A 13,724-nucleotide genomic window follows, 5' to 3' on the forward strand; every position below is an offset into this window, starting at 1 on the left:
GTCTGTACAAGTCCCCTCTACAATTGTAAAGCGCTGCGGAATATGTTGGCGCTATAGAAATAATATTATAAAAATTGTTTTTGGAAAAAATAAATATAAAATAACACACATATTTCAATATTTTATTTAATAGCACTATATATTACAGAGAAAACCCTCACATAGCTGATATCTCCACAACTGCATCAACAACTACTGTAAACATATGAACGGAGTTCAACCAGAAAGGGAAAACTAGACTGCTGTGGTCTTATGGCCAATATGAGGGGGCACTGTGGTGTTACTAATAATCCCCTCACGATACACCCTGTACAGCCCACTCCCAGCCATAAACAGCCGAGCTTTATTATCCGCCCAATTCTCGGCCAATCACCGCCCAGTCTCGTCCCGCCCTCACTTGTTGTTTCCCTCTGAGCGCAGAAGCTCGGTAACCACGCCCACAGGCAGGAATGTGGGCGGATTTATGTAAATGAGGTTAGCTTCTCACACAACACTGTGCCGCCCCGGATGCGCCGCTCTGTCGCGCGTTCCTATTGGACGGCGGGGAAGAAGAGGCGCGCACCTCCGCTCGCTCCCGCGCTGCTTTGTGCCTTGTTCGTGGCGACTCGCGTGGATAAAGACAAAACAAGTTATTCCTGTGGCCGCCCGCGGGAGCCATGGAGGAGCTGAGCGCGGTCGGGGAGCAGGTGTTCGCGGCGGAGTGCATCCTGAGCAAGAGGCTGCGGAAGGTAACTGTGCCCCCGTCTGCAGCCCGTTACACCTGCCCCGCCCCTCACCCAATATCAACTGGTGACCCTCGTCTCTTTCTCACGCAGGGCACCCCGGAATACCTGGTGAAGTGGAGGGGATGGTCCTCCAAGTGAGTACTCCGCTCTTTTGTGTGCCTGCCATGTTATTCCCCTGGGGAGGGGGATTGTGTGCCCTCCCTTGTCCTGATACCCGATCTGATCGCTGCTGCCACCCCCTGTTCTGCTCGATCGATCAGATCCGCACTTGTTTTCATTCCCTCACAGCCCCTTGTGTTGTGTGCACTGTCTGATCATTGGTGGTCTGCCATTATATGCTGTGGAGTGTGGCCAGGGGTGTATGCCCACTATACATACTGGAGATGAGGGGTGTATGCCCACTATACATACTGGAGATGAGGGGTGTATGCCCACTATACATACTGGAGATGAGGGGTGTATGCCCACTATACATACTGGAGAATAAGGGGTGTATGCCCACTATACATACTGGAGAATAAGGGGTGTATGCCCACTATACATACTGGAGATGAGGGGTGTATGCGCACTATACATACCGGAGAATAAGGGGTGTATGCCCACTATACATACCGGAGAATAAGGGGTGTATGCCCACTATACATACTGGAGATGAGGGGTGTATGCCCACTATACATACTGGAGATGAGGGGAGTATGCACACTATACATACTGGAGATGAGGGGTGTATGCCCACTATACATACTGGAGATGAGGGGTGTATGCCCACTATACATACTGGAGAATAAGGGGTGTATGCCCACTATACATACTGGAGAATAAGGGGTGTATGCCCACTATACATACTGGAGAATAAGGGGTGTATGCCCACTATACATACTGGAGATGAGGGGTGTATGCCCACTATACATACTGGAGATGAGGGGTGTATGCCCACTATACATACTGGAGATAGGGGGTGTATGCCCACTATACATACTGGAGATGAGGGGTGTATGCCCACTATACATACTGGAGATGAGGGGTGTATGCCCACTATACATACTGGAGATGAGGGGTGTATGCCCACTATACATACTGGAGAATAAGGGGTGTATGCCCACTATACATACTGGAGAATAAGGGGTGTATGCCCACTATACATACTGGAGATGAGGGGTGTATGCGCACTATACATACCGGAGAATAAGGGGTGTATGCCCACTATACATACCGGAGAATAAGGGGTGTATGCCCACTATACATACTGGAGATGAGGGGTGTATGCCCACTATACATACTGGAGATGAGGGGAGTATGCACACTATACATACTGGAGATGAGGGGTGTATGCCCACTATACATACTGGAGATGAGGGGTGTATGCCCACTATACATACTGGAGAATAAGGGGTGTATGCCCACTATACATACTGGAGAATAAGGGGTGTATGCCCACTATACATACTGGAGAATAAGGGGTGTATGCCCACTATACATACTGGAGATGAGGGGTGTATGCCCACTATACATACTGGAGATGAGGGGTGTATGCCCACTATACATACTGGAGATAGGGGGTGTATGCCCACTATACATACTGGAGATGAGGGGTGTATGCCCACTATACATACTGGAGATGAGGGGAGTATGCCCACTATACATACTGGAGATGAGGGGTGTATGCACACTATACATACTGGAGATGAGGGGTGTATGCACACTATACATACTGGAGATGAGGGGTGTATGCACACTATACATACTGGAGATGAGGGGTGTATGCACACTATACATACTGGAGATGAGGGGTGTATGCCCACTATACATACTGGAGATGAGGGGTGTATGCCCACTATACATACTGGAGATGAGGGGTGTATGCCCACTATACATACTGGAGAATAAGGGGTGTATGCCCACTATACATACTGGAGAATAAGGGGTGTATGCCCACTATACATACTGGAGAATAAGGGGTGTATGCCCACTATACATACTGGAGATGAGGGGTGTATGCCCACTATACATACTGGAGATGAGGGGTGTATGCCCACTATACATACTGGAGATAGGGGGTGTATGCCCACTATACATACTGGAGATGAGGGGTGTATGCCCACTATACATACTGGAGATGAGGGGAGTATGCCCACTATACATACTGGAGATGAGGGGTGTATGCACACTATACATACTGGAGATGAGGGGTGTATGCCCACTATACATACTGGAGATGAGGGGTGTATGCCCACTATACATACTGGAGATGAGGGGTGTATGCACACTATACATACTGGAGATGAGGGGTGTATGCCCACTATACATACTGGAGATGAGGGGTGTATGCCCACTATACATACTGGAGATGAGGGGTGTATGCCCACTATACATACTGGAGATGAGGGGTGCATGCCCACTATACATACTGGAGATGAGGGGTGCATGCCCACTATACATACTGGAGATGAGGGGTGCATGCCCACTATACATACTGGAGATGAGGGGTGCATGCCCACTATACATACTGGAGATGCTGTGAGCAGTGGTTATGGCTAGAAGTGATGGGAAAGCCCTATTGGAATCTGCTGTACGTGTCAAGAGCCAGGCACTTTCCGTACAGTCATTTGGGGATACAGAATGGGGTGCCAAGAAGCGGGCACTCTCCGTACAGTCGATGAGGAATGCAGTAGCTCGCATGCATGAGGCAGAAACTGAAAGTATAATGGCATCTGTATGTGCCAATGTCACTTTTTTGTTCTCTGCACATTAAAACCTGTGGAGGAAGCAGCCACAATGCCGGTGGGAGGATTGAACACTCCAAACACTTTTGTATTCGTGTCTGGTTTGTGGCCTATTTTTTGACTTCAACGTGCTTCATTTTTTTTTTTTTTTTCTCAGCTTCACTTTCAAAGAGCCACAACTTTTTTTTTTTTTGGTATTTCCATATTAGGCCTTTTTATATTTTCCATAAGATGGATAATCTGAAATTGGCCCAATTGGTTGGGATTAGTTTCAATCTCGGGTGTTCGCTTTCTGTAAGCATACGTGGCCACGACCAGGAATAGTAGCGTTTTGAACACAGTGCATTTTCACGGCTTCCAAAACGCTGCTTTCTTCTTTACAAGAACTAAACAACAAGTGCGGTAATTAGAACGCAGAGTTTTTTTATGCAGCGTCAAAAACGCTACTATTCTTCATGCCCTCCCCCTGAGCCTGTGCTAACCCTGAAATGCACAAAGTTTGTCAACATTGTTGCATAATGGTGTGGGGAAGGATTTAAGGCTGGTATTACTGTGCCTATATTGGCCATAAATCTTCCCCCTCTCATGCAAGTTCATGGCAACTAACATCTGTCTTATAGTTTTCACTTGTTTCCCTCATGTCTTACTGGTGTGAACCAGCTCCAAACTTTCTACCTCTTCAGAGCTAGAAAATTAAGAGGTCTTAGAAGACCTTGGTTTCAAAAACCTTTTCCCCATTAGGTAACATTTGTGAGGGTTTTATTGCTACACTTTTCACAGAAAGGGTATGTGTCCACGTTCAGGATTGCATCAGGATTTGGTCAGGATTTTATGTCAGTATTTGTCAGCCAAAACCAGGAGTGGGTGATAAATGCAGAAGTGGTGCATATGTTTCTATTATACTTTTCCTCTAATTGTTCCACTCCTGGTTTTGGCTTACAAATACTGATGTAAAATACTGACCAAATCCTTATGCAATCCTGAACGTGGACACATACCCTAAGGCTTTGTCCACACCAGCGTTTTGTTACGCTCCAGATTTAACCTTTTAGTGACCATCGATAAGTCTTTTTACTGACCTGTGATAAAAGAATAGCATCCTCTGAAGGGTGACAATCCTGCAGCTGTCAGCTGTACAATATAGCTGATAACTTGCTGCACCAGCCACCATATGTGTTCACACAAGCTATGGCCATTTAACCCCTTTAAATGCTGGTATCAATATTGACTACTTTCTAAAATGCTAACAAAATAAAACAATTTACAAATGGTGCTGATGTAAAGCAGACGTGAGAAATGTTATTATTAATGTTTTTATGCGGTATGACTATCTGGATTAAATAGCTGAAAAATAAATCATTCAAAGTTTGATAACTGCAAAAAAAAAATTTCTTTTCTTTTTTTTTTTTTTTTTTTTTTTTCTATTTCTTATACTTTGTAAATGCAAAACACATCACCCTAAATTTACTGTCACTGTGATATGTTGAAGCTTTCCTGAGTTATTACTGAATAAAGTGACACGTCAGATTTAAAATATAAAAAAAAAAAGGCTTGTTCACTAAGGGGTTAAAATGTTGCAGTTTTCTTTTAGAAAAAGTGTGCATGAGATTTCTGAAGTTTCCTAGCTTTTGCCGTACTTTAAAATGCAGCTTCTAATCTGCATTTAAAAAAAAAAAACTGCAGGTGAACATATCCTAATCCTTATTTTTTTCTTTTTTTTTTTGCGCAGGCACAATAGTTGGGAGCCTGAGGAAAATATTCTTGACCCACGACTACTTTTGGCATTCCAAAAGAGGTAAGAAAATGCCTTTTGGCCATCATTCTTTGAGATACTTTTGTATATATCGTTGAAAACTACTGGAAATCTTTTATTTTTAGGGAACAGGAAAAAGAGCTACGGAACAGAAGAAGAGGAAAAAGACCACGAGGGAGACCACGTAAAAATGTGGTGAGTATTCTACGGAAGGACTCAAAATCGACGTTGCTGTTATCTTTGGCGTAGATTAGGCATGATAGGCCCGGGATCTGTAAATGGCATCAAATGAGGTATAAAGTTAGTCTTAAACATTAGGACTGGTCAATTTAATGTTTGTCTCATGACTCCCTCTTTCAATGTGGTTAAGAAAAATCAACCATGATGGGATTCTAATATGCGCGATCTTTTGTTTCTTATTTTTTTTTCCTTAGATAATCATCGTTATTTACTGATTTTATCGAATGTTTTTTTTTCTACAATAGGAGTCAGAAGTGCCACCAAAACCCAAATCAAGCAGCTCTTCTTCCTCATCCTCTTCTTCTAACTCGTCCTCGTCCTCCTCTTCATCTTCCTCCTCATCCTCATCAGATGACAGTGAGGCTGAAACTCCGCTCTCTCCAAGGCCACGAGATTCCCACCCAGTTCCACAGAAGAAAGCACAAGCTGTGGTAGTAAGGCCAGAGTTAAAAGAACAACTCCGCAAGAAGAGGGGAAGAAAACCATTGCTTCCTGATCAGAAAATCCCTAGGAGGACCAAGGGAGCAAAGCCAGGACCTAAAAGTGCAGCAGAAAAATTACAGTCTGCTCATAATGCACAAGGATTCTCCACTCTTAAAGCCAATTCCAAAGACTTACCTGTACCCAGCAATAACCGGCAGTTGTCTGCAGAATTACTCTCCAACATTGCAAAAAGCACTCTTAGCCACCCCAATGGGAATTCCACCAGAAACTTAAGCTGGCAGAGCTCAATTGTACATTATATGAATCGGATAGCCCAAAACAACCCTCAGGCAGGCAGGAAGCCAGTGACTTCTGCATTACTTTCCAAACGAAGCTGTCAGACTGCAGAATCTAAAGGTGCCTCCAAGATGCAGATTGATCTTGGCCCATCTGCTCCGAAAACAGTCAAACTTGATACTGAAGAGCACACAAGTCCACAGACAAATCAGTCTGCAGCAAGGCCTGGAATAGCTAACCGAGAAACAACGCAAACCTTAAATCTTCATAACAAAATTCAAGGTGGGCAGGGTGCGGGAACACTAAGTGGTACATCTTCTGTGCATGTTGCTCAGAAAAATAATGCTCCTCCGAAAAATAGCAATCCTCCTTCACATGGGATAGCCACGGATTTTAAGGCTGAAAAAATGAGTAGAAAAAGTGGGGGGATAAGCCAAGTAAGGACTGGGCTTCCCGGATCCACAAGAGATGTCCCTACTTCTGAGCGTGGACAGCAGGCAGAGCCTCGCAAGGATCTTGCGGAGTTGAGCACCGGCGACGATAGCAGTTTGGACTCTGACCATGATTCATCACTTTCCAGCCAGGACATGTCTGTCCAGGCTAGCCAAGACTGGAAACCAGCGCGCAGTCTGCTTGAGCATGTTTTTGTGACAGATGTCACTGCCAATCTCATCACAGTTACTGTAAAGGAGTCTCCCACCAGTGTTGGCTTCTTTAACATGCGGCCTTACTGAAAGCAGAAAATGGTAGTATACAACCAAAATGTGTGAAGTCTGCCTCATATTTGAGAGGTTTTATCTAGGTGTTAGTTTAAAACTTGATACTATCCCATGGTGGTGTTTAATATATTTTTTTTGTCAATTTTCGTGTTTCCTTAACCTAAACTGTACTCAGTGTAGCTTCTAAAAGGAATATCTATGTGCTAATATTTAGACAACCTCGGCTCTGTATGGTGCATGTTTTTGGAGTCAGGTTGTCAAAAATGGATGACGTCTTAAGGATTTAATTGATCGAATTGAGTTTTAAGAAGAGTGGCAGGTTTGCGAGGTTGCATATTTGGCTGTTAGCTGCCACAATTACTATTTTTATTATGTAGGAGATATATTACGGATAATTTAGACTGCTAGAAGAGGTGTGCAAACTATTTGTTGTATAAAGAACCCGAAATACTAAGCTCGCGTAATAAGCAAGAGCTCTGTAGGTGCTTTATTTTAACTTCCTCCAGCTGTTCTTTCCAGCCCTGCCTTATTCATTTAGCACTTTTGTGACTCGTGTAAATCGGAGCAATAGGCAAAAGTAATTCGTACAGGTCGAGCCTTAAAATGATATATAATAGAAAAAAGGTTTTCATTCTATATGAGCATTCTAAAGCAGAAAGAATTTGCCAAAAATGTAGGCGATCATCGTGTGTAATAGCAAAGTTTGTGAATAGGCTAATCTAGATTAGTGTTCGTTTCATTGTCTTGGTGTTAAAGATGCATGAGGAATGATTGAGATGTGTTCACTAACTTTTAGTAATACACAGTTGAATTTCTGAAAAAGCAGAGATCACGCCATGATCATAAGTACTTGGTTCACTTTTTTCCAACAGTGATACAGACTTGGATACTCACAATTTGTTTAGAACAAAGAGTGAACGCCTATTGTTACTGAGCTTGCCAATAAATTGTATCATTTGGCACTTAAAGATTACAGCATATAAGGGAAATTTGTGTATGGCCGTTGTCAAGTAAGAACTTACTCAGTGGTGTCGGTCACAATTAGTGAGAATGTATTTGTACATTGTTGTTGATCAAAGGACGTGAACTTTGTTTTCATGAAGTATCACTGGCCTTAACAGTTTTGCATTTCTGGGGCATCTCCATTGTAGATATAGATAACCATAAGTATGGTTTATTTTAAAAGATATAGCACATGGCCACTACCCAAATCTTGATTGTGCCTTTCTGTTACGGTTTGAACCTGGGAGTCATGTTGCTCATTAGAACATGTTTGTGGATGGCAGAATTCAGATTTGCTAGATTTTTTTTTGCTAATGATTGTGATTATCTGATCTGGAACATCGATCAAGATGTATAGGATGGGACTAAGGCGTGAGCAGCTTGATATAACCCTAGATTATCTCTACCTCCTTGGTTGGATACGGCTTATTAGCTTAAGGTGCGAGTGACCGGTAAACCTCATGATCTCTATAACGACACATCATAATTATCATAAAAGGACTACTTTAGAGGCTGGGGAACACATCGATCAGGAACTGATAATTTAGATGGTATAAAAAAAGACCTGACAAGGTCACTTCGATAGCATTTTTTTTGTATATTTAAATGAGTCACATTTGAAAAGCTTCATCTGTTTGAGTAACAGTGTATAATTGTTTGAAGACGGCGTGTCTGTACTGGTAAGCCTTAATATCCTGGCCAGTTATTAAGCCAAAGGATGCCCACACCACGTCTCAAAGTAGTCTTACATAGAAGACTGGATACTAAATACAATTACACCACAAAAGACTGTGAAACAGGAATTGACGAAAGTCACTTAAATCACGTGGAGTTTGCAGTACTACTTCAGATCATTTGGGCTACTGCATTTTGAGTTTACACCGCTGTGGCTTGTTAGGAGGCCTATTTGAAGTGTGTTAGTATCATGGGAAAAGCCTAAAATCCAAAATCTTCGTTGAAAAGTACGCAGGATCAAGCAGATCATTGCGTGACACCCTTAACAAGAAGGACAGAACTTAAATACACTTACGGTATGTCTTAATGACACTGTTCAAGGGCTTTTACATTTTATACTTGGGTGCAAGAGTCTCCCTAGTTTACTTCTGGAACCTGAGCAAGCAAGGCTTCAGTTGCTTTCATGAACCTAAACCTAATCTGCATGTCCATAATTTTATGCCACAATTCTGAGTGACAATTTACCTGTAATGGTATTAATCACCTGAAAGCTTTACTTCATATCTAACCACTCTAAATCAGAGTGGGATTCTGCACAGCCCAAAAAAGGAGCTTTCGAACTAAAGCCAACAATGAATAATACGGTCATCTCTCCTAACTACCATACATACACTATTAAACTTGCATGTTTGGATTAGGAAAGTAATCCAGTCTTGTCCAGTTGTGCTTTCCCCATAGATATCAATTTACTAACTGGCCATTATGTTTATTTTGGATATTCTGATGACTAACTTTGACAATAAAGAGAACAAAATACATTTCAAGATGATTCAAAGGTTGGGGAAAAAACTACTGTCCACTCTCCTGATTGGACATCCATTATGCCCACTAAGCCCAATTGTGGGGTGGACTAAGAACAAGGGGTCAGAAAGTATCAAAAGTACTAGCCTCTATTCTTTTGTAGTGGCCGAGCAGATGCTATTGGCAGTGAAGGGAAGCCGTAGTCACCATGACAAAACAAGGATGATTCAATTTGAAAAGTAGGCTTTTATTAAATTTTTGTTTGTTTTTTTGGGGGGGTCAGGGTTTTGTTTTAATATATTTGCTTGGAAACTGTTGGTTCATTGTTATATGAAGTGCCTTTGAGTCTCAGAAGAATTTGCAGTACTATACGAGATAATTTTGGATAATGCATTTGGTGTTTAATCCTCTAGGGCCCTAGTAGGTCACACTTGAAGTTTTTGTTACTATCATTAATTCAGATATTTGAAAAACTGGTAGATGAACTGTGAATTCCTTTGTGACTTTAAGGCGAAAGTATCTGCAAAATAGACTTTTCAGTGGTGAAAGCATTAACCAAAAACACAAAGTGCTCACAATCGTAACTACTTCCTTTCAATGATAAAGCTGCCTTTGCCATTTTTAAGGGAAGGCGGACTAGAGAAATAGTAGTTCAGCGTTTGCTATATAAATGTCTTGGCAGAAGGCAGACTGCTACTTATGCTGGCCTGTATTCTGTACTTTTAGCAGCACGCATAGTCTGTTAATGATACAGGGAAGCGTTAAAGGGAACCTGTCGCCAAAAAAAGCTGTTAATAAGCAGGTTAAGGGTAAGTTCACACTGGGCGTTTCTGCGGCTTTTTTTCCTGCAGCAAAACCTGATTTCCTGGCAGGAAAGAAGCTGCGGCAAAAACACAGGTTTAGGCCATGTTCACACAGTGCGTTTTTTTACTGCGGAACCGCAGCGGTATTGCCGCTGCGGTTCCGCAGCAGTTTTCCATGCAGGGTACATAACAATGTAACCCTATGGAAAACAGTCACTGCTGTGCACATGGTCCGTAATTTCGTTTAAAAAGCCGCGCAGAATAGCTGCGGCAAAAAAGGAGCATGTCACTTCTTTTTCCTGAACCGCAGCGGTTCTGCACCCATAGACCTCCATTGTGAGGTCAAAATCGCAGTAAAACCCGCAGATCAAAAATATATCTGCGGGTTTTACTGCGATTTGATGTGCAGAACCGCTGCAGCAGGAAGTGCGGGGGAGCGAGCGGAAGTGCGTGGGCGGAGTGTGGCTGCCCCCCCGTGCTCCGATCCCGCCCCCCCGTGCTCCGATGCCCCCCCCCCAGTGCTCCGATGCCCCCCCCCCGTGCCCTAATCTCCCCCCCTTATACTTACCCGGCGTCCCGGTGTCCGTCCGACCGTCTTCTCCCTGGGCGCCGCCATCTTGCAAAATGGCGGGCGCATGCGCAGTGCGCCCGCCGAATCGGCCGGCAGATTCGCTCCAAAGTGCATTTTGATCACTGAGATAGGTTATATCTCAGTGATCAAAATAAAAAAATAGTAAATTACACCCCCCCCCACTTTGGTAGGGACAATAAAAAAATTAAGAATTTTTTTTTTTTTTTTTTTTTTTACTAAGGTTAGAATAGGGTTAGGGTATTTTCAGCCATTTTAGCCCTAAAAAGCTTCCTAGGAAACAGTCTCTGCATAGAAAACTGCATAAAAAAAGGATAAAAAAATGCATCAAAAAACACATCAAAAAAGGACCAAAAAAAGGACCTGCGTTTTCTGCCAAGAGCTGCAGTTTTCTAAAAAAAAACTCCTGAAAAAAAAAGGATGGAAATCCTGAACGTGTGAACATACCCTTAGGTGCGTTTTTGGTGCAGTTTTTCTTGTGCAGTTTTTGGGCTGACTTGTGTCTCTTTGTCCATGCTGATGTCCATGACTTTTCTGCAGAAAAAAGGCTGCAAATACCTGTGTTTTTGCTGCGCATTGGAGCCAATTGGTGAAAAACTGAGCAAAAACGATGAAAGAAGTGACATGCTCTATATCCCCCCCCCCCCAAAAAAAAAAAAGCAAAGCACAAAATCCTGATGACAAAAAAAGTGTGTGCATGAGATTTCTGAAATCTCATAGGCCTTGCTGGTACTGTAAAAAGCAGCTGAAAATTGCCATTAAAAAACACAGCAAAAACTCCCTGTGTGAACTTGCCCTAATGTTATTAACCTGCCCAGCGGTCACACTTACCTGAAGGCGGCAGGGAGAAAATGAACTTTTTTTTTGCCCTCCGACAGCATTCCGGTTTCAATCACGGTGCTGGTTCAGTCACCACTATGAATATAGAGTACTGACTGTCAGTACCGGGGCCACGGTTACAGCCTCCGCGCTCTCTGAACAGTGACTGCACCGACACCGCCCCAGTGACTGAAAATAGAACACTGCCAGGGAAAATAAAGTTCATGTTTTCCTTGCATCATTCAGCCAAGTACAGCCACCATGCAGGCTAATAATGCGATTAACCTGCAGATTAACCCCATGTTTGCAGATTAATAACGTTTTTATCTGGTGACTAGTTCCTTTTAACAAAGCTCACTGCAACTTTCTTGCATTTATCAGGCTGATTCTTTATACTAGGGGTTGCTAATTATGTAATTCCTTTTCAAAGGACAGAACAAATCCTTTAAGCTGGGCCTACACGGTGACCTTTTTTGTGTAACAGCAATTCTTGGTAAAGTTGCAAAACAAAAACATGTGCAACTTGTTTTTGCAGAAGTAACGTAGATTTTGATGTAAAATAAAATGCCAAGTTTTGACCTGCTTGTCATAAACTTCAGTGCCAGTTGGGTGAGACAGAAAATCCAACCCATTTGTGAATGTCGCAGCAGGTAACAATGCGACATCATTGTCGCAATGCTATTCTGCAATTTTGATTTTGCATATGAAATGTCGTTGTGCAGCCCAAGCCTTAAGAAAGCAACAATTGCTCACCTGTATGTTAAAGTAACCTGAAATGCAAGTCTGAACTGTATGTTAATGCAGGTCTTTTTTTTATTTTTTTTGGAAACAGGGTTCGGGTGCTTTCACATTGTGCTTTTCTCCACATTCATGGGTCCTGTCACGGCTTGCATCCGAACGCCATAACCCCCATAGGAAATCGGGATTCGGACGTATGGATCGATGGGGGCCGGAGACTATAATGATGCCAGCAGAGCAAGCATGCGCTCTGGCATGCATCATTTTCGGGTGTGTACACCCAAACGCAGTCTAATACGTCTTAATGTCTGCCTCTAGTAGGCTTATATGCCCAACAATAAGGCACGTCAGAGCATAAGTTTGCTCTGCCGGCACCCTTATAATCTTTGGCCCCCTTCGGTGCATAAGTCAAAATCCAGTTTTGTGAGGGGTTCGAACACAAGCACTGACAGGACCTGTGAACGTGGAGAAAAGCACATTGTGAAGGCACTCTTAGACGAAAAAGGCTTTAATCTCAATACAAACTTGCATTCTACTTTGAAGAAACATATAAAGTTGTAAACCTAATGCAGGACAATTGTTGAGCTGTACATATTAAGAGGGTTTTAACCTCTTTCCTACTTTAACACCTACCAGCCATGTATTTTCCATTGACATTTAGGAAAATATGCCCTTTTTTACATAAAAGCTCCCATTTCTTTTGTGGGACCCACATATGGACCAACCTCACAAAAACAGTATAGCATCAAGAAAACAGCCTTGACACATTACTGTGCAAAATGTCTTACTAGAATTGTTATGACCCCACCTTTGCCTTCTAATTAAGTCATGCAAGTTGAAAACCTCTACTTTTCCTAATTTGTAAGTGTTAAACTTATCTGTTTTTTATAGAAATCTATTTTTTAACTGTACTTTTGTAAAATTATGCTTTTGTTCTAAAATTATACAGATAGACATACTGTATCTTCGGTGTTAATAATTTTTTTTTCTTTTTTCTTCCTTGTTTAATTCTTATGTTCTAACTTTTTACCGCCTTTTTGCTTTTTAGTTTATTAGGCATCGGTTTAATTTATTTCCTGAAAACACTAGTGTGTGTCAGCAAACTTTTTGGACACAAGTTTGCATTTTGTATTGCATATCAATAAAATATTTTTGTAATCTTTTAACATGTTGTTCCAACTATTTATTTGGATTATATATTTTCAAATGCAAAGTACTGTGCAAAAGCTTTAGGCAGGTGTGGATAATAATGCCACCAAGTATGAATGCATTCTCTTTGCCGACATATGACGTGCTGGTACTTCCTTCACATTTATGTACCAGGATGTCATGGTGATTGTTCGGGCACAAAATCTGTGCCCGCATTATTGCTGCCAGGAACTCCAAGATATAACTGAGCTTCAGTTGTCACAACCAG

At 42.3% G+C, this 13,724-nt stretch overlaps 1 protein-coding gene across 1 annotated transcript; it reads left to right on the forward strand.

Moving 5' to 3' along the window:
- The first annotated feature begins 550 nt into the window (after nucleotides 1-550).
- Nucleotides 551-13,473, forward strand: LOC138665179 (chromobox protein homolog 2-like). Its single transcript, XM_069752441.1, has 6 exons — nucleotides 551-728; nucleotides 816-859; nucleotides 5,178-5,243; nucleotides 5,327-5,396; nucleotides 5,687-10,261; nucleotides 11,204-13,473. Exons 1-5 carry the CDS (start codon nucleotides 657-659, stop codon nucleotides 6,893-6,895), a joined length of 1,461 nt encoding a protein of 486 aa, XP_069608542.1. The 5' UTR covers nucleotides 551-656; the 3' UTR covers nucleotides 6,896-10,261; nucleotides 11,204-13,473.
- The last annotated feature ends 251 nt before the right edge of the window (nucleotides 13,474-13,724 follow it).

This window comes from Ranitomeya imitator, chromosome 2 (genome assembly GCF_032444005.1).
Source record: "Ranitomeya imitator isolate aRanImi1 chromosome 2, aRanImi1.pri, whole genome shotgun sequence".
In the NCBI taxonomy this organism is placed as follows: Eukaryota; Metazoa; Chordata; class Amphibia; order Anura; family Dendrobatidae; genus Ranitomeya; species Ranitomeya imitator.

Coding starts and splice junctions, on each gene's coding strand:
- LOC138665179 (XM_069752441.1), top strand. CDS start 657: ATGGAGGAGCTGAGCGCGGTCGGGGAGCAGGTGTTCGCGGCGGAGTGC. Junction 860..5,177: donor TGGAGGGGATGGTCCTCCAA/GTGAGTACTCCG, acceptor TTTTTTGCGCAG/GCACAATAGTTGGGAGCCTG. Junction 5,244..5,326: donor CTTTTGGCATTCCAAAAGAG/GTAAGAAAATGC, acceptor TTTTATTTTTAG/GGAACAGGAAAAAGAGCTAC.